Genomic DNA, 22,078 nt, shown 5'->3' with positions numbered 1-22,078 from the left:
GACATCTTCTTTAACCAACTGTATGTTCATGTTTTGCGAAAGTGTACCTGGCATCTATAGGGAGAGGTGAGGGATGTTGTCCTCAGTGGGGTGCGGCTGTCCCACTCCCCCTCCGATGCCGGGCACTGATGTGGGCAGTGTATGATGTAATGTGACAGTCTACATTGCACAGCACCTCCCTGGTGACGCTCTCCAGGCCTCAGCATTATCCCATTGTTACTGTCATTCGGATTTCCACCCGCAGAGGGCGCATTTGTTTACACGCAGCCAAGTCGTGACAGATCATCCTATTCGTCCAGGACGTGGTGACGTTGAAGCCTGTGAGCGCGCACGTAGCGGTTACCTGGGAGACGAGGACGCGCAGGTCTGTGATGGCGGAGGAGTGGAACCAGGACTCCGGGGAGGCGGTGTACCGGTCCCGGGACCCCATCAAGAACCTGAAGATCCGGTAAGGAAGGCGGCACGCTGCACGGCGGCCATCGTTATCCGTGAGCAGCCGGTGACGGGTTTGTGTCTGCAGAGTTACGCTGCAGCGGGTGTCTCCGGTCAGTGCCTTGGTGCAGCGGGTACAGGAGCAGCAGGAGGAGCGGAGCCGAGGGGACATCGCACTGCGGACTCTGAGCAACACGGGCACCAGTGAGTATATAGAGAACAATCACCGGCACCAGTGAGTATATAGAGAACAATCACCAGCACCAGTGACTATATAGGGAACAATCACCAGCACCAGTAACTATATAGGGAACAATCACCGGCACCAGTAACTATATAGGGAACAATCACCGGCACCAGTAAGTATATAGAGAACAATCACCGGCACCAGTGAGTATATAGGGAACAATCACCAGCACCAGTGAGTATATAGAGAACAATCACCAGCACCAGTGACTATATAGGGAACAATCACCAGCACCAGTAACTATATAGGGAAGAATCACCGGCACCAGTAACTATATAGGGAAGAATCACCGGCACCAGTAACTATATAGGGAAGAATCACCGGCACCAGTAACTATATAGGGAACAATCACCGGCACCAGTAAGTATATAGAGAACAATCACCGGCACCAGTGAGTATATAGGGAACAATCACCAGCACCAGTGAGTATATAGAGAACAATCACCAGCACCAGTGACTATATAGGGAACAATCACCAGCACCAGTAACTATATAGGGAACAATCACCAGCACCAGTGACTATATAGGGAACAATCACCAGCACCAGTGAGTATATAGGGAACAATCACCGGCACCAGTAACTATATAGGGAACAATCACCGGCACCAGTGACTATATAGGGAACAATCACCGACACCAGTGACTATATAGGGAACAATCACCGGCACCAGTGACTATATAGGGAACAATCACCGGCACCAGTAACTATATAGGGAACAATCACCGGCACCAGTAACTATATAGGGAACAATCACCGGCACCAGTGACTATATAGGGAACAATCACCGGCACCAGTAACTATATAGGGAACAATCACCGGCACCAGTAAGTATATAGAGAACAATCACCGGCACCAGTGAGTATATAGGGAACAATCACCAGCACCAGTGAGTATATAGAGAACAATCACCGGCACCAGTAAGTATATAGAGAACAATCACCAGCACCAGTGACTATATAGGGAACAATCACCAGCACCAGTAACTATATAGGGAACAATCACCAGCACCAGTGAGTATATAGGGAACAATCACCAGCACCAGTGAGTATATAGGGAACAATCACCGGCACCAGTAACTATATAGGGAACAATCACCGGCACCAGTAACTATATAGGGAACAATCACCAGCACCAGTGAGTATATAGAGAACAATCACCGGCACCAGTAAGTATATAGAGAACAATCACCGGCACCAGTGAGTATATAGGGAACAATCACCAGCACCAGTAACTATATAGGGAACAATCACCAGCACCAGTGAGTATATAGAGAACAATCACCGGCACCAGTGACTATATAGGGAAGAATCACCGGCACCAGTGACTATATAGGGAAGAATCACCGGCACCAGTAACTATATAGGGAAGAATCACTGGCACCAGTAACTATATAGGGAAGAATCACCGGCACCAGTAACTATATAGGGAAGAATCACCGGCACCAGTAACTATATAGGGAAGAATCACTGGCACCAGTAACTATATAGGGAAGAATCACTGGCACCAGTAACTATATAGGGAAGAATCACCGGCACCAGTAACTATATAGGGAAGAATCACCGGCACCAGTAACTATATAGGGAAGAATCACCGGCACCAGTAACTATATAGGGAAGAATCACCGGCACCAGTAACTATATAGGGAACAATCACCGGCACCAGTAACTATATAGGGAACAATCACCGGCACCAGTAACTATATAGGGAACAATCACCGGCACCAGTAACTATATAGGGAACAATCACTGGCACCAGTAACTATATAGGGAACAATCACCGGCACCATTAACTATATAGGGAACAATCACCGGCACCAGTAACTATATAGGGAACAATCACCGGCACCAGTAACTATATAGGGAACAATCACCGGCACCAGTAACTATATAGGGAACAATCACCGGCACCAGTAACTATATAGGGAACAATCACCGGCACCAGTAACTATATAGGGAACAATCACCGGCACCAGTAACTATATAGGGAACAATCACCGGCACCAGTAACTATATAGGGAACAATCACCGGCACCAGTAACTATATAGGGAACAATCACCGGCACCAGTAACTATATAGGGAAGAATCACTGGCACCAGTATGTATATAGGGAAGAATCACTGGCACCAGTATGTATATAGGGAAGAATCACCAGCACCAGTAACTGTATAGGGAACAAGCACCAGTAAGTATATAGGGAAGAATCACTGGCACCAGTAAGTATATAGAGAACAATCACTGGCACCAGTAAGTATATAGGGAACAATCACTGGCACCAGTAAGTATATAGGGAACAATCACTGGCACCAGTAAGTATATAGGGAACAATCACTGGCACCAGTAAGTATATAGGGAACAATCACTGGCACCAGTAAGTATATAGGGAACAATCACTGGCACCAGTAAGTATATAGGGAAGAATCACTGGCACCAGTAAGTATATAGAGAACAATCACTGGCACCAGTAAGTACATAGGGAACAATCACCAGTGACATAAGGGAAGAATCACCGGCACCACTAACATAAAGAGAACAATTACTAGCACCAGTGACATTTAGTGAAGAATCACCGGCACCACTAACATAAAGAGAAGAATCACCAGCACCAGTGACATATAGTGGAGAATCACTGGCACCAGTATGCTCATCCTATGGGAGCACACAAGGCTACTTGGAAAGCCCGACGTGGAGCACAAGAATGTTTATTTGACTGGGGACAGATGTATAACAGTATCCTTAGGACACAAACTCCCTCATTGCACAAATACACATCACCTGATCTGCTTCAACCAATAAGCATTCAAGGTTATATAGCTTAGAGTTGGAAAATCTGCATAAAATAATGATATGGGCAAAATAGTCATCTAATAATTGTGCATACAGTGTAATGTCAGCAACATTGGCACAGACACACCATACACATCTCATAATAAAGGCTGCCCTGATTACATTATAGAGGTTGGCCAGTACTATAACTTTGATGGCGTATTCGTAGGAAAGGTCATCAATGTCTGATTAGCTGGGGTCCCACACCCGGCACCTCCACCAATCCTCTGTTACGGATGGAAATGCTCAGTCCTGGAGCTGCTGCGTCTTCTGATAGTGGCTGCAGCCGGGTACACACATCCACCTCCTATTGATTTGAATGGGAGGCAGAAGTGCAGTACCCAGATGCTATCAGAAGACGAAGCAGCTTCAGCACCAAGGACAGTTGATCGTGGGGGTAAGGACAGATCTCCAATGTTACAGTAATGGACAACTTCTGTAATGTTTTAAGCAGCCATTTTTCTGTTGTTCTGAATGTTCTGATTAAGTATTTCATGTTATGTGCTTCCCCCCTAAATTGGAAAAAATATAATAGGTGGATACCGAGCTGGTGATGATGAAGAAGTTGTGATATCCTGGCAGGAGAAGCTTTTTAGTGCGGTAATGTATTTCGGTTTTTGCAGTCGTATTTGAGGACTATTAGGTCAGGGTGAAGATACATAACAGTAAGATGTGGGGTCGTTCAGCAGGTAGAGGTGTGAGATCTGATGGACAGATGAGGACTGGCACGGACCGTCCTGCAGACATCACCCCTATGCCCAACACATGCTCCTTTATAGAACAATTCCAGCAAATTCCCCTTGTGTGTATAGTGTGTTGCACTCGGCCTGTTGGCCTGGTTGTGACCCCATAGCCCAACTCCCCTGTATTCAGGTCACATTTCATGCAGGATTGCCACTGGCGCCTTGTTTTCTGATTACAGATCACATTTACAGGGGTTGTCTTGTCACGGCACAGTATTATTCTCGCAAATCCAGGTTTTGATAGGGAAATATCCAGCTAATAGCACATATTCCTGTAAGGGTGTTTCCCACTCAAGTAATTTATGACCGTTCCACCGGTTTTGCCATACATGTGTGATAGATGTGAACATGGCCCTGTCTCATGCCCCTGGGAATGGAGAAGTACTTGCAAATGTGATGTTCTCTCTACTTTTATGGGATTTCTAATAAATAGTTGAACAAGCATTCAGGCTCAACTGTTTAGGGCGGCACAAGACAGGGCCCTAGCCTTGAGATAGGCTTAAGTCCCCGAGGTGGGCCCTCATCAATTACACATTTATAATATATCCATAATGTCACAGATGTGAATGCCCCCCACTAGGCTGTGTGCCCACGATCAGGGTTCACAGCGTTTTGGACGCAGTGTGTTTTTGCTGCTTCCAACACGTTGTGCAGTACAAGTGCAGCACCCCACGGGGCCGGGGTCCTGCTCGTCACTGGGCCGGTACGGGTCAGGGATGTCACGGGTGGCCCTGCCTGGCTTCGTGGCCCCCGAGGTGCCCTTAAAAGAAGGGGAAAGGGATGTTGATGGGGGTAGTTGTCTTGTGACGCCACCTGTGGTGTGCGGCTATGAGGGGAGCCGCTGCTGCGGGATGTCTCTTTACTGGGGCTGTTGGTGTGACGCAGCAGAGTTGGATCATCTCTCCACAGGTAGAGCTTAGTCCCGGGAGGTGGGAGATGTGAGCCTCGCCAATGGCGGGCGGGCGCCGGTAGTAAAGGGACGACACAGTGATGCAGTTCAAGTTCTTTATTCAATCATATGGTGATGCCTGTGGGATGCCGATCTCCGCTGTCATGGGCTCCAGGCGATCCCAAATAGTTAAAGGGTCCAAAACTGGTGCCGTGGAAGTAACGTGAGCTCTTTCCTCCTTGCCCTGTTTTATGAATCCCCGTGTCCTAAAGCTCATCGGGAACCGCTCCGTTTTGTATTTAAAGTCTCAACCCGTATAGCAGGCAACGAAAGTCACTTGTTGGTGCCGAACCCTGGTCCAGGCTCCTGACTCTATGTGTTGCTGGTGGGCAAAGGAACTTGAAATCCCCTTTCCCAGCAGATTCTGATGGTGAATCATAAAGAGTTCAACGTAGGGCTCCGCACCCTGGCAGCGCTGGCCCCGAGGGAGCAACAAACCTCTCCCCTCAGCTGCCTTGTACTCCTCTCTATTCCACATCCTTCCCACACATCTCCTCTCCAGACGCTCTCTGAAGAGACGCCCCCCTCAGTGTCGTGATCTTCCCTTTTCTACATACGGAAGCCCCGCCCCCCCGAACTGCCTGCGCTAGTGGACCGGCAATCCCATATTATTGATGGCTGTCCCCTGCGACCACCCCAGCTCAACTCCAGTGGGAGAGCTCCGCTCACTGAGTGTAAAGTGTATTGTGATTGGCACCGGTATTTGGCCCCCCCCCCACTTACCCGGGATAAGTACTGCACCTTAATGGAGGTGCAGTACCCTGTGGCACCTGAAGCCTCAGGGGCGCCACACAAGCACAATGGATGGAATTTCTAGAAATCCCATCCCCCTGTGCTTGTTTTTCCTGCAGCATAAACTGACATGTGACACAGCATGTCACTTTATTGCTGTGGAGCCGCACTCGTTCTCAACGGGTAGAACACAGAGGAAGACTGCAGCAGCCCAAACCCTGATCGGGGGCACAGGCAGCTGCGGTCTCCTGTGGACAACACTCACGACCCCACAGGAGAGGAAACACTGCATCACATCACATACATGTGTCTTGGCAGGAATAATAATGCATAAAATACATGTGATATTTATTTATTTTTTTTATTGCTTTTTTTTATTCTTTTTTTTTTTTTTTTTTTCCCCCAGTCATTAGAATAGGTTAAAAACACTGAAAGATTGAGATGCTACAGATATTAAACGGCTTAAAATCTGCAAGGAAAAAATAAGCAGCGTACGCACAAAATGTCAGAAATGTCATTGATTTTTACGGTACAGTAAAATAAATTTTTTGCAGAAAAACGTGGGAAGAAATCTGCAAAAAATGCAATGTGTGCCCAAATCTGGCATTACGTGGCAGCCATTTAGTCTGCCAAAACGAGCCACTGCGGAGGCCCATTCCTGAGATTACGTTTATGGTTTAATAAGTACTGATTTAGCCCTTGGTTGTATGACACCAGTTGTGTAATAGACTAGAAAAGATAAAAGGGGTTTTCCACTACTAGGACAACCCCTTCTGATTCCCCATGTTTCCCCCATGTAAAATAATAAAGCCTATTCTCACCTCCCGTGCCGCCACCCCTCCAGCAATGTCCGGGCTCGCGGTGTCGGGGTCATCTGGAGTTGTGACGTCACACGAGCCCCGCGCCCAATCAGCGCCGGCTTCCTTCTCGTCATCTATCAAACGAGTTAATCAGCAGAAGGTGAGAGCTGCGGCTGCGCTCACTTCCTACTGATTGTTCGTTAGGTCCGAAGGCAGAGAGAAGAAAGCTGGCGCTGATTGGACGCGGGGCTCGTGTGACGTCACAACTCCAGATGACCCCGGCACCGCGAGCGCGGACATTGCTGGAGGGGTGGCGGCACGGGAGGTGAGAATAGGCTTTATTATTTTACATGGGGGAAACATGTGGAATCAGAAGGGGCTGTCCTAATAGTGAACAATCCCTTTAAGGAAAAAGTATAAAATATCTTATAAATATTTAGTGATTAATTTTCTTGATGGTCTCATTATTGATAAATGCCTTTTTCATCTAACTCATCCAGTTTGAATATGAGCTGTATAAGAATGAAGCTGCGTGTTGCACGCCCCTGGACCGGCAGTATCACCAGGATATTGTATCTTCAGAGCGGAGAGGAGGACGCAAGAATCTGCGAATCTTTACTTACACAGATTATGATCGATACACCAACCTAGAAGAGGTGAGCAGAGACCAATGACTGGCATTTTTGAGAAAGGAATTAGTACATAATGGAATTCTTAAAACATTTCTTGCTTTCATGGGGGAGTGAAGGTCTCTGTAGTTTGGATGTTAACCTGTAGGACCGCTGTGTATCGTGATTACTCACCAATGCGTTTGGCCATCGCGTATTTCTTCCTGCAGTTTCTCTTGGTGATAACAGCAGGGCTTGTATATACCAGACGTGTGACAATACGCTGATCACCATCAAGGTCAGAATTAGGCTGGAATCACACTTGTGAGTGTAAAATCGGTCCGATTCTCATGCTAGAAAGTAGGACAATTTCTTCTTACATTTCATCAGTGTGCTGTCAGTGTGCTGTCAGTGTGCAATCAGTTTTTACCCTCAGCAGCTGCTACTCATGTACTGTTATGTACAGGAGCATTTACAGTGTTCTCTGCTACATGCGTGAAATGTATTGAGAAAAACGGATGTCACTAGGATGGTGTATGTGCCGTCCCTGTGTCATCCGTTTTTTTTCATGCACCCATAGACTTGCATTGAAGAGACTCTTGCAAGAAACTCACCAAAACGAAGCATGCTGCGATTTTTTTTTTTTTTTTTTTTTTTTTTTTTTTTTTTTCCTCAGTCCGATTTGGACTGAGAAAAAAATAGATCGGAGCTGCCTCATTGATTAACATTGGTCCGAGTGCAATGCGAGATTTTCTCGCATTGCACTCGTGCGAGTTAATCGCAGGTGTGACTCCAGCCTTAGAGAAAGGTTTGTCCAGATGAGGCAAATTGGTATTTCCTACATCTTTGGCTTTAGTGACGGGTCAGAATGACAATAGAATCCGATACATCCAGCATAAGGAAATTAAAACATCCTTTTATTATTTCTTCATTAACTAGTTCATGCCTGAGCCATTTTCCCTGTTTCTGACCAAGCACATGTTCACGTTTTATCCTGCATTCGCTTTTAATAGCTCAAAAAATGTTCTTGTTTGGATACTCAAATCCATTCTTTTCCCTTCTTTCACAATATATATGGCTTAATTTGTCATTTTTAAAAAATTTTTTTTTGCTGATTTTCAAGGCAAAATGTAAAGAAAAATAGGAAATGCTAGTCTATATTTCACTTTTTTTTTTTTTTACAACCTCAAAGGATTTAAAAAAAAACAAAAAAAAAACATTTAAAAATATTATGATTCATGCTGTCTCTGAAATTTTTTTCCACATTTTATTTGATTTTTTTTTTTATTAGTTTAGTTTTCTCTATCGCTTTCATTGGGGGACACAGGTCCATGGGTGTATGCCCCGAGCCGGAGGCGGGACTATGCCAGTTTTTTGCTTAGTGTCGTAGGAGGCTGATGTGGGCCCATATCTCTGTGGGCCAACCTCAGCCTAGGTTATTCCTTTTTTTTCCGTTTTTTTATGAACGGCGCCGCTCAGCGTTCTCATCCTTTTTACGCCTTTTATCTCTTCTGCAGGGTTAAAGACCCTGCATCAGAGAGTATCCTCGCCTGATCTTTCCCTACAGGGTATCGTCCCCAGGTTTCCTTGAGGCTCGAGACACCAGCCCTTATCCCCCTCCGGCCCCATGGTACTACCCCAGGGGCTGATTGGTGTCCCCACACATTTATGGTTTGTGGGCTCACTCCCCATCGACCCCTATGGTACCGTCCCAAGGGGTGTTTCGGGTGGAGACGGCGAGGAAGCATCGCAAGCGCAGGAGCGCTCACAGCACCAGGCCTCCCCCAGCGTTCTCCCCTGTTTCACTGGGCCCAGGCATAGGATCACACACTGCAGCGCAGGAGCGCTCTGAAGTCTCCCCCACAGCCCCCCAGCAGCCTCCCCTGGCACTTGTCAGCAGCAGCCTGCACTCTCCGGGGGCCTCAGCAGCCAGGATGGAACCCAGGGATCTGGACACTGCGCAGGGACGCAGGTAAGCTCTGCTCCGCGCGCAGCGCTGCGCTCCCGGCGGCCGCCGCTCACAAATTTAGTCCCCGGCTTCGGGCCTACCTTAGGCCGGAGTGCTCCGCCCCCAGTTTGCGCGCGCGTCTTCCTGGCCCTCCACCCGCCTTTTCTGCCCAGCAACAGCAGACATTCCTAGCACGCCCCCCTCAGTAAAGAAAAAAAAAAAGAGGCAAAAGCCCGCGTTTTTCTGGCAAACGGCCCACCTCAGCACAGGCAGGCCACTGAGCAGCAGCATCTATTTTCCGGTGGCTGCCCCCAGCTACTCTGAGCCTCCTGCTGACCTGGGGAGGACACAGACCTGGGTGAGTGCTGGTTCTGATTAGGACCAGCTACTTTTTTCTTACACTTTTTTTTTCTTCACTTTTTTCCTTCCTATCTCCTGTCTCCTCCCTAGTGTCTCTAGTAGGAGCCCCCTGAGCAGCCATGCCTAACTCTAAGTCTTCCCGATCCAAACAGGTCCCTTTTCATAATGCATTTTGCGTGCTCGTCCTGCAACAAAAAATTCTCCCAAGGCCAGGCTACCCCCCTCTGCGCAGCTTGCGTCCCTGACCCACAGCCCACGCAGATTGCCCCAGACGCCGCCGGCACCCGCATCCCACTCGCTACTGCAGCAGTACAGGATGCACCGAGCCCCAATGCGCTCCCTCCCCCGGAGTGGCTGACTTCTCTCTCCCAGTCGGTGGATTCCCTGTCGAGGATCGCGCAGGCCTTGCAGTCGCTCCCTACGCTCAGCCAGGCCCCGCAGGTCCAGCCGTCGCAGGATGACAGTCGGTCTGACCCAGAACCGACTACTGGAGCGCGGAAGCGGACCCGCACGGTCTCGTCTTCCAATTCCTCCCAGAGGTCTCTCTCCCCTCCAAGGCCCGAGTGCCACTCGTCTCCGAGACCGTGTGATGATTCAGGGGAAGAGTCGGATGCAGCCTCTCCTATGGATTCGGATCAGGCAGCCGACGTCAGGCGTATGATGGACAGCCTGGTCGACGCAGTGAATACGACGCTGAAGCAACAGCCTGACTCTGCCACCACCCAGAGCTCACAGGTATCTTTCAAATGACTTAAGCGTGTTCACAGGTATTTCTGCGATCATCCGGAGTTCGCCGAGATATTACTCAAGCACAGACAGCAACCGGACAAGACGTTCAACAATGGTAAGTCGATTGATTTACACTATCCCTTCCCCGAGGTTCTCAGGAAGGAATGGACGGGCTCACCGGTGGTCGACCCTTCGGTCTCCCGTCTGGCCTCGCATACAGTTCTATCTCTGCCGCAGGGAACATCGCTCCGTGATGCCACGGACTGGAACATCGAGAGATTCGCCCGTTCGGCTTTTGAGGCTGCAGGCGCGGCCCTGTCTCCGGCCTTCGCCGCCGTCTGGGTAGCTAAGGCCATGGTGACCTGGGCCGACACCCTCCGCAGAGGGCTTCGCGCGCAGTCTGGCGATCCCGAGCTCGTCAACATGGCTGCACAGATTGCCCTGGCGGGTGAGTACATCATTAACGCATCTCTGTCTACAGCCAATTGCGCAGCACAAGCGGCCAGCAACACGGTGGCAATCCGCCGGTCAGTCTGGCTCAGAGCCTGGAATGCAGAAGCGGCTTCAAAGAAATCACTTACTGCCCTCCCGTTTGCAGGAGGCCAACTGTTTGGGGACAGGCTCGATCAGATTATCGTCGAGGCTACGGGAGGAAAGAGCACCTCCCTTCCACAGCTGAGACCAAGGCGTATCCCTCGCCGCCAGCCGACCTCAGGTTTTCGCCCCTTTCGCAGCTTCAGTTCCTTGGCACAGCCTAGGAGGAACAGATCCCCGCATAGAAGCAGGAAGAACCCGTCTTTCAAAACAAATCCCTCCTGGTGTTCCAGACCACGCCAGCCTGCCAAACCAGCATCTAGATCTCAGCGATACTCCTCCAAATGACTCCTGGTCTTCGCGCGTCAGCCTGCTGCCATGCCATGTCGATCCTACACTCTAGAGGTGTTTTGGTAATTCCATACCTGGACGACTTACTGATCAAAGGGTCCTCTTTCAACGACTGTCGTCTAAGTGTCTAGGTCACCTTCGACACTCTATCCCGTCTCGGTTGGCTCATCAATCGGAAGAAGTCCTCGTTGATCCCGGCTCGCCGGATTACCTTCCTAGGCATGAAGTTCAATACCATCCAAGGACGCGTGTTCCTTCTACAGGAAAAGATTGTCTCCCTCCGGAAAGACGTCCAGACCCTCCACCACTCCAGAGCGGTGTCCATACGATTTGGTATGAGGGCCCTCGGTTGGATGGTGGCGGCAATAGAGGCGGTTCCGTTTGCCCGCTTCCACCTTCGCCCTCTTCAGCTATTTCTGCTGCACAATTGGGACAAGTCTCTATTCACCTTGGATCGCAAGATACATTTGGCCCCGAAAGTCCACCACTCGCTGCGTTGGTGGACCAACAGCCAGAATCTCGTCAAAGGAACGTCGTTCTTACCGGTGCACTGGAAGACAGTCACCACCGATGCCAGCCTTCTGGGCTGGGGAGCGGTCTTCCATCAACACACGGCTCACGGTCAGTGGTCCTACCAGGAAAGCCGGCTCCCGATCAATGTTTTGGAGATCAGAGCAGTCCTACGAGCCCTGCAAGCTTTTCAACGCCTTCTCCAAAGGTCTCCAATCAGGATACAATCGGACAATGCCACAGCGGTGGCATACATCAGTCATCAGGGTGGCACGAGGAGCGTCATGGCGATGAGAGAGGTGAAGAGGATCATACAGTGGACAGAGTCTCACAACACCAGGATCTCCGCGGTACATATCCCCGGCGCGGAAAACTGGGCGGCCGACTACCTCAACAGACAGGGTCTGGCGTCGGGCGAATGGTCTCTCAACAGAGAGGTTTTCGAGCAGATTTGCCACAGGTGGGGGACTCCAGACGTGGACCGGATGGCCTCGCGGTTCAACAATCAAGTCCCACAGTTCATATCCCGCTACCACAAACAGCAGGCGCTAGGAGTCGACGCCCTCATTCTTCCGTGGAATTAGTCCAGACTACCGTTCATCTTTCCGCCACTGCCACTGATCCCAAGAGTCCTCAAGAAACTCAAGGCAGAGGGCATTCCGGTGATTCTCATCGCTCCAGAATGGCCCAGGCGAGCATGGTTCGCAGAACTCGCACAGCTCGTCGCAGACACCCCATGGCGGTTTCCAGATCGGCCGGACCTGCTGTCTCAGGGTCCGCTCTTCCATCAAAATTCAGGGGTTCTCAATTTGACGGCATGGCTCTTGAATCCTGGCTGTTAGCCCAGTCAGGATTTGCTCCAGAAGTGATTCAAACTATGATTAGGGCTCGAAAGCCTTCATCTTCAAAGATCTACTACCGCACCTGGAAGGCCTTTTTTCAGTGGTGCGAGGTCAACGGCAATCTCTCCCCGCTAGTTCTGTCACTACCGACGCTTCTAGCGTTCCTTCAGGCAGGGTTGCAAGCGGGTCTCTCGCTGGCAACCATCAAGGGGCAGGTTTCGGCTTTGTCTGTTATTTTCCAAAGAAACCTAGCATCACGTCCGCAGGTCAAGACGTTCATCCAAGGAGTCGCTCATCTGAATCCGCCCTATCGGGCTCCGCTAGAACCATGGGATCTTAATCTGGTTTTAGGTTCCCTCCAACTGGCTCCATTTGATCCACTCAAAGAATCTTCATTCTCACACTTATCCTGGAAAGTGGTCTTTTTGGTAGCGGTCACTTCAATCAGGAGAACGTCCGAACTGGCAGCTCTTTCGTGCCGCTCACCTTTTATTGTTTTTCACCAGGACAAGGTTGTCCTGCGCCCGTCTCCGGAGTTCCTGCCGAAGGTGGTGTCTCCTTTTCACCTGAATGAGGAGATCGTGCTTCCATCCTTTTGTCCGGCACCCACTCGCTCCTTGGAAAGGTCACTACACACTCTGGACTTAGTACGAGCGCTCAGGACTTACGTCTCGAGAACTGCGCCTTTCCGCAAATCAGACAACCTGTTCGTCCTGCCTGCTGGTGCCAAGAAGGCCATGCCGGCGTCCAAGGCTACCATTGCCAGATGGATCAGGTCAGCCATTGCGGAGTCCTACCGAATCAGGGACAAGTCCCCTCCGAGGGGAGTAAGAGCCCATTCCACCCGTGCAGTTGGGGCGTCTTGGGCAATCAGACACCAGGCTTCAGCCGAGCAAGTCTGCAAAGCCGCAACGTGGTCCAGTCTTCATACCTTCACCAGGTTTTACAAGGTCCACACCCAGGCATCAGCAGATGCCTGCCTTGGGAGAAAGGTGTTGCAGACGGCCGTCGCACACCTCTAAAAAGTTGGTAAACATTTGTACAGAGCTTTTCCTACAGAATTTGTTGTTTGTTTTGGTTCTGTAGGACGGCTTATGTACCAACCCAGGGACTGCTTTTGGACGTCCCATGGTCCTGTGTCCCCCAATGAAAGCGATAGAGAAAGAAGGATTTTTGTGTACTCACCGTAAAATCTCTTTCTCTGATTCTTCATTGGGGGACACAGCACCCACCCTGTTTGGATTGTGAGATCTTCATTTACCGGATGTTTCCCGATGTTGTTTGCGGGTCACCTTTGTTTCCATCCGGCTACTATATATTTACGTGCCCGTAAGGCACTGTGTTTTTCACCACACATTTTTCTCTTGTATTACATTGTTTAGTTATGGTTGTTCAGGTCTCTCCTACTACTGCTTTTGCACAAAACTGGCATAGTCCCGCCTCCGGCTCGGGGTGTACACTGCCAGGGAGGAGCTAACTCTTTTTATGTTCACTTAGTGTCAGCCTCCTAGTCACAGCAGCATACACCCATGGACCTGTGTCCCCCAATGAAGACTCAGAGAAAGAGGAGATTTTACGGTGAGTACACAAAAATCCTTCTTTTTTTTAATTTTACACACTGCCCCCATAAAGTTTTTAATAAGCATTTCGTGGGGACATTTTAACATATTAATATAACATGTTAACAGTCCCCTAGCTTTATGTGATGCTTCATGGATTCTCTATGATAAAAGCATGTTTTCATTCCCTTATGCTGGACGTATCGATTATTTTTCAATTTTAACCATTTTTAACCAATATAGAACCTGTGAATTATTTTTTTTTTTTTGTGCTTTTTTTTTTTTTTTATTTTTTTTTATTTTTTTCCCTCCTATTGTTTCACGAGTTATAACTTTGTTATATGTTTCTGTCGACATGGCCGTCTGAGGGTTTGTTTTTTTCTGGGAAGAGTTATCGTTTGGAATGACAACATTTATTTGAACATACAATGTACTGTAAAATGAGAGGGAAAAAAATTGGAAGTGCGTCGAAATTATGAGAAATTAAAACCTCACAATTCCGCCATTGTTTTTTTTTTTTTTTTCTTTTTATTAAATTAAGTTGATTTTGCGTTATAAATGGATTTCCAGGTCTGTACGATTACTGCGATACCAAACTTTTGCCGTTTTGTTTTTTGTTTTAGTAATGAAAAAAATGTCTTAAGTTTGTCAGACAACTCTTTTTCTTTAATTTTTCTTTTTGCTTGTGTTGGCTTTTTTTAAGATTTTTATGTCAATGTAGATATGCGAGGGCTTGTTTTTTGCTCCGGGAGCCGATGTTTATATTGATACCATTTTGTGGTATACCGTATATCATGTGTTGTTTGCTTTTTCTTGCAATTTTTGGGGTAAGTGTACCGTCCAAAAAAAAAAGGCAATTGGTGTTCTATTATCTTTTCTCTTTGGCATTTAACGGACATTATAAATAATTTTATATTTTGATAGATCACCAAATATGTTTATTATTTTTACATTTGACGGGGAAAGAAGGGTGATTTAAAAGTTTGACATATTTTTTATAAACTTTTTTTTTCCCCTTTTTTTCTTTATTTTTTTAGTTTTCTTAGAGGTTACAATCTGCAGAATGTTAATTCTTTCCCCATTTCTTTGTCACTCCATTGGGAGACCCAGACAATTGGGTGTATAGCTTCTGCCTCCGGAGGCCACACAAAGTATTACACTTTAAAAAGTGTAACCCCTCCCCTCTGCCTATACACCCTCCCGTGCATCACGGGCTCCTCAGTTTTATGCTTTGTGTTGAAGGAGGCACACATTCACTCAAGCTCCCATTTTAGTCAGCAGCAGCTGCTGATTGTATCGGATGGAAGAAAAGAGGGCCCTAACAGGGCCCCCAGCATGCTCCCTTCTCACCCCACTAAGTCGGCGGTGCTGTTAAGGTTGAGGTACCCATTGCGGGTACAAAGGCTGGAGCCACATGCCGTTTTTCCTTCCCCATCCCTTAGAGGCTCTGGGAGAAGTGGGATCCTAACCGGTCACCATTCACTGGGACCGGGCTCCCTCCGCAGCCCCTGGGGGAATCTGACGGACAGGAGACTGAGTATCATCAGGGACAGGCCCTGCATCTATAAGGTACTCTGTGTCCCCTTGGGGACGGTGCATGGAGCGCCTGTGTTACAGACGCTGCAGCGGCTGCTGTTTGTTTGTGACGACCGGGACTACCGCGCCGACCGCGCCTGTTTGCCGGCCGCGTTATTAAATTTAGTCCCCGGCTTCTGCGGCCTAGTACCATAACTCCCGCCCCCGGGCCTGCCAGTCAGGGGTAAGGGCGGGACGGTCGACTGGACGTCGGCAGTGAGGGCTAGAGCATACTTAGGTGTTCTCCTCCCCCCTCACTGAGCACTGTGGGGCACCAGATTCCCGCACTTTATTAGTCACTAACACGGCTCCCTCCTCCCCTGAGAGCTCTGGCAGCCATATTTACAATCACTTCTGCCGGTGGAGGATTTCAGAACGAGCTCTACAGCTCTGGGAGGCCCAGGCAGGGAATCTGGTGGACACACAACCGCTTTGGGCGGTCGGTAAGCCACACCGGTTACCCGGTGCTGGCCCCCCTTGGGTGCCGAAGTGTGTATATATATATATATATATATATATATATATATATATATATATATATATATATATATATATATATATATATATATATATATATATATATATATATATTTGTATACATTTTCTCTGTTCGGGCGCATTGTTTTGCTTTTGGCTATATACCCTCAGTGATCACTCTCAGAGGAGACTACAGCATGTCGTCCGCAAAGAGCAAGGGTGCCAAGGCACAGGCTTATTTTGCAACCTGTACCTCTTGTGCGGCTATGTTACCTGCAGGTTCCACCTACCCTCACTGTGTGCAATGCTCGGCCCCTGTGGCACTCACTCAGCCGGAGCCTCGGGCACTGGTGGGACCCTCGGCTCAGGTAGAACCGCCGGCTTCCACTGTCCAGGTGGCAGGGACAGAGTTTGCAGTTTTGGCTGAGAAACTCTCTGAGTCGCTTTCACAATCCATGGCTCAGTCTATGGACAGATGGTCTGCTAAGATACTAGAAGCCTTGCAGTCCAGATCGGTCACACAGGCCCCGGGCACTGTGAGTTCATCGCCCCCAGACCCCTCTCGGTCGGTGCAGCAGAGTGCTCCTGGGGTGACACCTAGGTCCCACGGGGAGGACTTCGACACGGACCGCAGTCCCAGACCGGCTAAGCGGGCTCGCTGGGAACCTTCCCCGGCTTCATCACGCTGTTCGGGGTCTCAGCATAAGGACTCTCTGGAGGATGAGGCGGAGGTCGCAGCTCAGGGCTCTGATCCTGACGTTGCTCTCAATCTTGATACACCTGAAGGGGACGCCATAGTAAATGACCTTATAGCGTCCATCAACCAGGTGCTAGATCTTTCTCCCCCAACTCCACCTATAGAGGAGTCGGCTTCACAGCAGGAGAAACACCAGTTTAGGTTTCCCAAACGTACACGGAGTGCGTTTTTCGATCACTCTAACTTCAGAGATGCTGTCCAGAAGCACAGAGCATTTCCGGACAAGCGCTTTACTAAGCGCCTTAATGACACACGTTACCCCTTCCCCCCTGACGTAGTTAAGGGTTGGGCTCAGTGTCCCAAGGTGGATCCTCCAGTCTCTAGACTGGCGGCTAGATCCGTAGTATCAGTGGCAGATGGTTCATCGCTCAAGGATGCCACTGACAGGCAAATAGAACTCCTGATGAAATCCATCTATGAAGCCATAGGCGCGTCTTTAGCTCTGGCCTTTGCAGCCGTGTGGGCACTCCAAGCTATCTCAGCTTGTCTGTCTGAGATTAATGCAGTCACACGTACCTCTGCTCCGCAAGTTGTGTCTTTGACTTCTCAGGCATCGGCCTTTTCGTCCTACGCCATGAATGCCGTCCTGGACTCAGCGAGCCGTACAGCGGTAGCGTCCGCCAATTCGGTGGCAGTCCGCAGGGCCATGTGGCTACGCGAATGGAAGGCAGACTCTGCTTCCAAGAAGTTCTTAACCGGTTTGCCATTTTCTGGCGACCGTTTGTTTGGCGAGCAATTGGATGAAATTATTAAACAATCCAAGGGAAAGGACTCGTCCTTACCCCAGTCCAAACCAAACAAACCTCAGCAACGAAAAATTCAATCGAGGTTTCGGTCCTTTCGGCCCTCAGCCAGGTCCCAATCCTCCACGTCCAACAGGTCAGAGAAGGGCCAGAGGAACTCTTCTGCATGGCGGTCTAAGTCACGTCCTCCAAAGACCGCCGGAGGAACCGCCTCCAAGGCGGCCTCCTCATGACTTTCGGCCTCCCCAAACCGCATCCTCGGTCGGTGGCAGGCTCTCCCGCTTTTGCGACGCCTGGTGGCCACATGTCCAAGACCAATGGGTGAGAGACATTCTGTCGCACGGTTACAGGATAGAGCTCAGCTCTCGTCCTCCGACTCGTTTCTTCAGAACATCTCCGCCCCCCGAGCGAGCCGATGCACTTTTTCAGGCGGTGAACACTCTGAAGGCAGAAGGAGTTGTGATTCCCGTTCCCATTCAAGAACGTGGTCGCGGTTTTTAATCCAACTTGTTCGTGGTGCCAAAAAAGGACGGATCATTCCGCCCCGTTCTGGACCTCAAACTGCTCAACAGACACGTGAGAACCAGACGGTTCCGGATGGAATCTCTCCGTTCTGTCATCGCCTCGATGTCCCAAGAAGACTTCCTAGCCTCAATCGACATCAGGGATGCTTATCTCCATGTGCCGATTGCACCAGAGCATCAACGCTTCCTGCGTTTCGCCATCGGGGACGAACACCTTCAGTTTGTGGCACTGCCTTTCGGCCTGGCGACAGCCCCACGGGTCTTCACCAAGGTCATGGCATCCGTGGTGGCGGTCCTACACTCTCAGGGCCACTCGGTGATCCCTTACTTAGACGATCTCCTAGTCAAGGCACCCTCCCGGGTGGCATGTCAACACAGCCTGACCATTGCTCTGGAGACTCTCCAGAGGTTCGGGTGGATCATCAATTTCCCAAAGTCAAAATTGACACCGACCCAATCACTGACTTACCTCGGGATGGAGTTTCATACTCTCTCAGCGATAGTGAAGCTTCCGCTGGACAAACAGCGTTCGCTGCAGACAGGGGTGCAATCTCTCCTTCGGACCCAGTCACACCCCTTGAGGCGCCTCATGCACTTCCTAGGGAAGATGGTGGCAGCAATGGAGGCAGTTCCCTTTGCGCAGTTTCATCTGCGTCCACTTCAATGGGACATTCTCCGCAAATGGGACAGGAGGTCGACGTCCCTAGACAGGAACGTCTCTCTTTTACTGGCAGCCAAAACCTCTCTTCAGTGGTGGCTTCTTCCCACTTCCTTGTCGAAGGGAAAATCATTCCTGCCCCCATCCTGGGCTGTGGTCACGACGGACGCGAGTCTGTCAGGGTGGGGAGCGGTCTTCCTCCACCACAGGGCTCAGGGAACCTGGACTCCGACAGAGTCCTCCCTTCAGATCAATGTTCTGGAGATAAGGGCAGTGTATCTAGCCCTAAAGACGTTCCATCGGTGGCTGGAGGGCAGACAGATCCGCATACAGTCGGACAACGCCACGGCGGTCGCGTACATCAACCACCAGGGCGGCACACGCAGTCGTCAGGCCTTCCAAGAAGTTCGGCGGATTCTGCTGTGGGCGGAAGCCACAGCCTCCACCATCTCCGCAGTTCACATCCCGGGCGTATTAAACTGGGAAGCAGACTTTCTCAGTCGCCAGGGCATGGACGCAGGGGAATGGTCTCTTCACCCGGACGTGTTTCAAGAGATCTGTTGCCGCTGGGGAACGCCGGACGTCGACCTCATGGCGTCTCGGCACAACAACAAAGTCCCGGCATTCATGGCACGGTCTCAAGATCACAGAGCTCTGGCGGCGGACGCATTAGTTCAGGATTGGTCGCAGTTTCGACTGCCTTATGTATTTCCTCCTCTGGCACTGCTGCCCAGAGTGTTGCGCAAGATCAGGTCCGACTGCCGCCGCGCCATCCTCGTCGCTCCAGACTGGCCGAGGAGGTCGTGGTACCCGGATCTGTGGCACCTCACGGTGGGTCAACCGTGGGCACTCCCAGACCGACCAGACTTGCTGTCTCAAGGGCCATTTTTCCATCTGAATTCTGCGGCCCTCAACCTGACTGTGTGGCCATTGAGTCCTGGCTCCTAGCGTCCTCAGGGTTATCTCAAGATGTCATTGCCACTATGAGACAAGCCAGGAAACCAACGTCCACCAAGATCTATCACAGGGCTTGGAGGATCTTCTTATCCTGGTGCTCTGATCGGGGTTTTACCCCCTGGCCGTTTGCCTTACCCACTTTTCTTTCTTTCCTTCAATCCGGAATGGACAGGGGTTTGTCTCTCGGCTCTCTCAAGGGACAAGTATCGGCGCTTTCCGTGTTTTTTCAAAAGTGTTTAGCCAGGCTTCCGCAGGTCCGCACGTTCCTGCAGGGAGTTTGCCACATAGTCCCACCTTACAAGCGTCCGCTGGAACCCTGGGATCTTAACAGGGTGCTAACGGCTCTTCAGAAACCACCTTTCGAGCCGATGCGGGATGTCTCTCTCACGCCTTTCGCAGAAGGTGGCCTTCCTAGTGGCAGTCACATCACTTCGGAGAGTGTCTGAGCTAGCAGCGCTGTCATGCAAAGCCCCCTTCCTGGTGTTTCACCAGCATAAGGTGGTTCTGCGTCCGGTCCCGGAATTTCTCCCTAAGGTGGTATCCCCTTTTCATCTCAATCAGGATATCTCCTTACCTTCCTTTTGCCCTCATCCAGTTCACCAATGTGAAAAGGATTTGCACTTGTTAGATCTCGTGAGAGCACTCCGGCTCTACATTTCTCGCACGGCGCCCCTGCGCCGTTCGGATGCGATCTTTGTCCTTGTCGCTGGCCAGCGTAAGGGGTCGCAGGCGTCCAAGTCAACCTTGGCTCGGTGGATCAAGGTACCGATTCTTGAAGCCTACCGTTCTTCTGTGCTTCCGATTCCTTCAGGGCTGAAGGCCCATTCTACCAGAGCCGTGGGTGCATCCTGGGCATTGCGGCACCAGGCTACGGCTCGGCAGGTGTGTCAGGCGGCTACCTGGTCGAGTCTGCACACTTTCACGAAACACTATCAGGTGCATGCCTATGCTTCGGCAGATGCCAGCCTAGGTAGGCGAGTCCTTCAGGCGGCGGTCGCCCACCTGTAAGAGGGGGCCGTTTTTCGGCTCTTTTTATCGAGGTATTCTTTTACCCACCCAGGGACTGCTTTTGGACGTCCCAATTGTCTGGGTCTCCCAATGGAGCGACAAAGAAGAAGGGAATTTTGTTTACTTACCGTAAATTCCTTTTCTTCTAGCTCCTATTGGGAGACCCAGCACCCGCCCCTGTTCCCTTCGGGCTGTTGTTCTTTTGTGTACACATGTTGTTCATGTTGAATTGTTCTTTTGGTTCATGGTTTCAGTTCTCCGAACATCCTTCGGATTGAATTTACCTTAGACCAATTTATAAGTTTCCTCCTTCCTGCTTTTGCACCAAAACTGAGGAGCCCGTGATGCACGGGAGGGTGTATAGGCAGAGGGGAGGGGTTACACTTTTTAAAGTGTAATACTTTGTGTGGCCTCCGGAGGCAGAAGCTATACACCCAATTGTCTGGGTCTCCCAATAGGAGCTAGAAGAAAAGGAATTTACGGTAAGTAAACAAAATTCCCTTCTTTTCCCCATACTAATGTATGGGAAAAATCTGCGGCAAAAATACATGTTTTGCGGCTGCGTTAGTTCTGACGAGATGCGGAAATTACTACACCAAATACTTTACGTGTCCACATACCCTTATACTACTTATACCGCAGTACCACAGTATTTCTGTATACAGTGGAATTGCGGTTCTCCTATGAAACGCCGCCTATGTTTGAGCTTCACAGGAGTACCAAGATGGCGGTTACGGGAGCCTTCAGCATCCCCTGGCTGCCATGATAACCCATAGGATCCCCACGATCTCATCATTTAAAGGTTGCTGTCAGGTATTAATGGCCTCATTGAGGTTAATCTACAACTATCAGCGTAAGCTCTGGTCATTGTAGTTACTTGCATTCCGGCTGTGCAACACAGTTGACATCTACGTCGTAAAAGCAGGTTTCTTATTTTCTTTAGCGACCTATGACGAAAATGTTCCTCATAAGTCATTCATGAGAACTTGACACCAGATACTACTATTTTGGAGAAACTCCCCTGTACTGACGGCCGATCTTTCCTTTCTCAGCACTGTCAGTCAGTAACCACCTCTGAACAAGGAACGCCGACATTCCTGGCTGATCGTATGGCGAATGTCAGGAGACGACGGCAAGACAAAAAAGCGTAAGCGACCGTTACAGTACGGGGGGGAAACATTTGCAGGTTACATTACACAGGCTTGTCTCCA

At 49.8% G+C, this 22,078-nt stretch overlaps 1 protein-coding gene across 2 annotated transcripts in view; it reads left to right on the top strand.

Annotated features, from left to right (window-relative positions):
• The first annotated feature begins 349 nt into the window (after positions 1-349).
• The window catches only part of MKS1 (MKS transition zone complex subunit 1), a 121,058-nt gene continuing 99,329 nt past the window's right edge, over positions 350-22,078 (top strand). The window contains exons 1-5 of one of the 2 annotated variants that reach the window (XM_075335361.1): positions 350-448; positions 521-636; positions 4,039-4,103; positions 7,228-7,383; positions 21,920-22,014. In XM_075335361.1, the coding sequence (XP_075191476.1) occupies positions 372-448; positions 521-636; positions 4,039-4,103; positions 7,228-7,383; positions 21,920-22,014 (509 nt within the window). In that variant the 5' untranslated portion in view covers positions 350-371. Of the gene's footprint in view, positions 449-520; positions 637-4,038; positions 4,104-7,227; positions 7,384-8,785; positions 9,308-21,919; positions 22,015-22,078 lie in introns of those variants that run through there. The other variant, XM_075335362.1, reaches the window with a different exon arrangement.

Source organism: Anomaloglossus baeobatrachus, chromosome 2 (assembly GCF_048569485.1).
Source record: "Anomaloglossus baeobatrachus isolate aAnoBae1 chromosome 2, aAnoBae1.hap1, whole genome shotgun sequence".
NCBI lineage: Eukaryota > Metazoa > Chordata > Amphibia > Anura > Aromobatidae > Anomaloglossus > Anomaloglossus baeobatrachus.
Note: the sequence above shows the minus strand (reverse complement) of the source record. Positions and strands in the feature narration are given on the sequence as shown.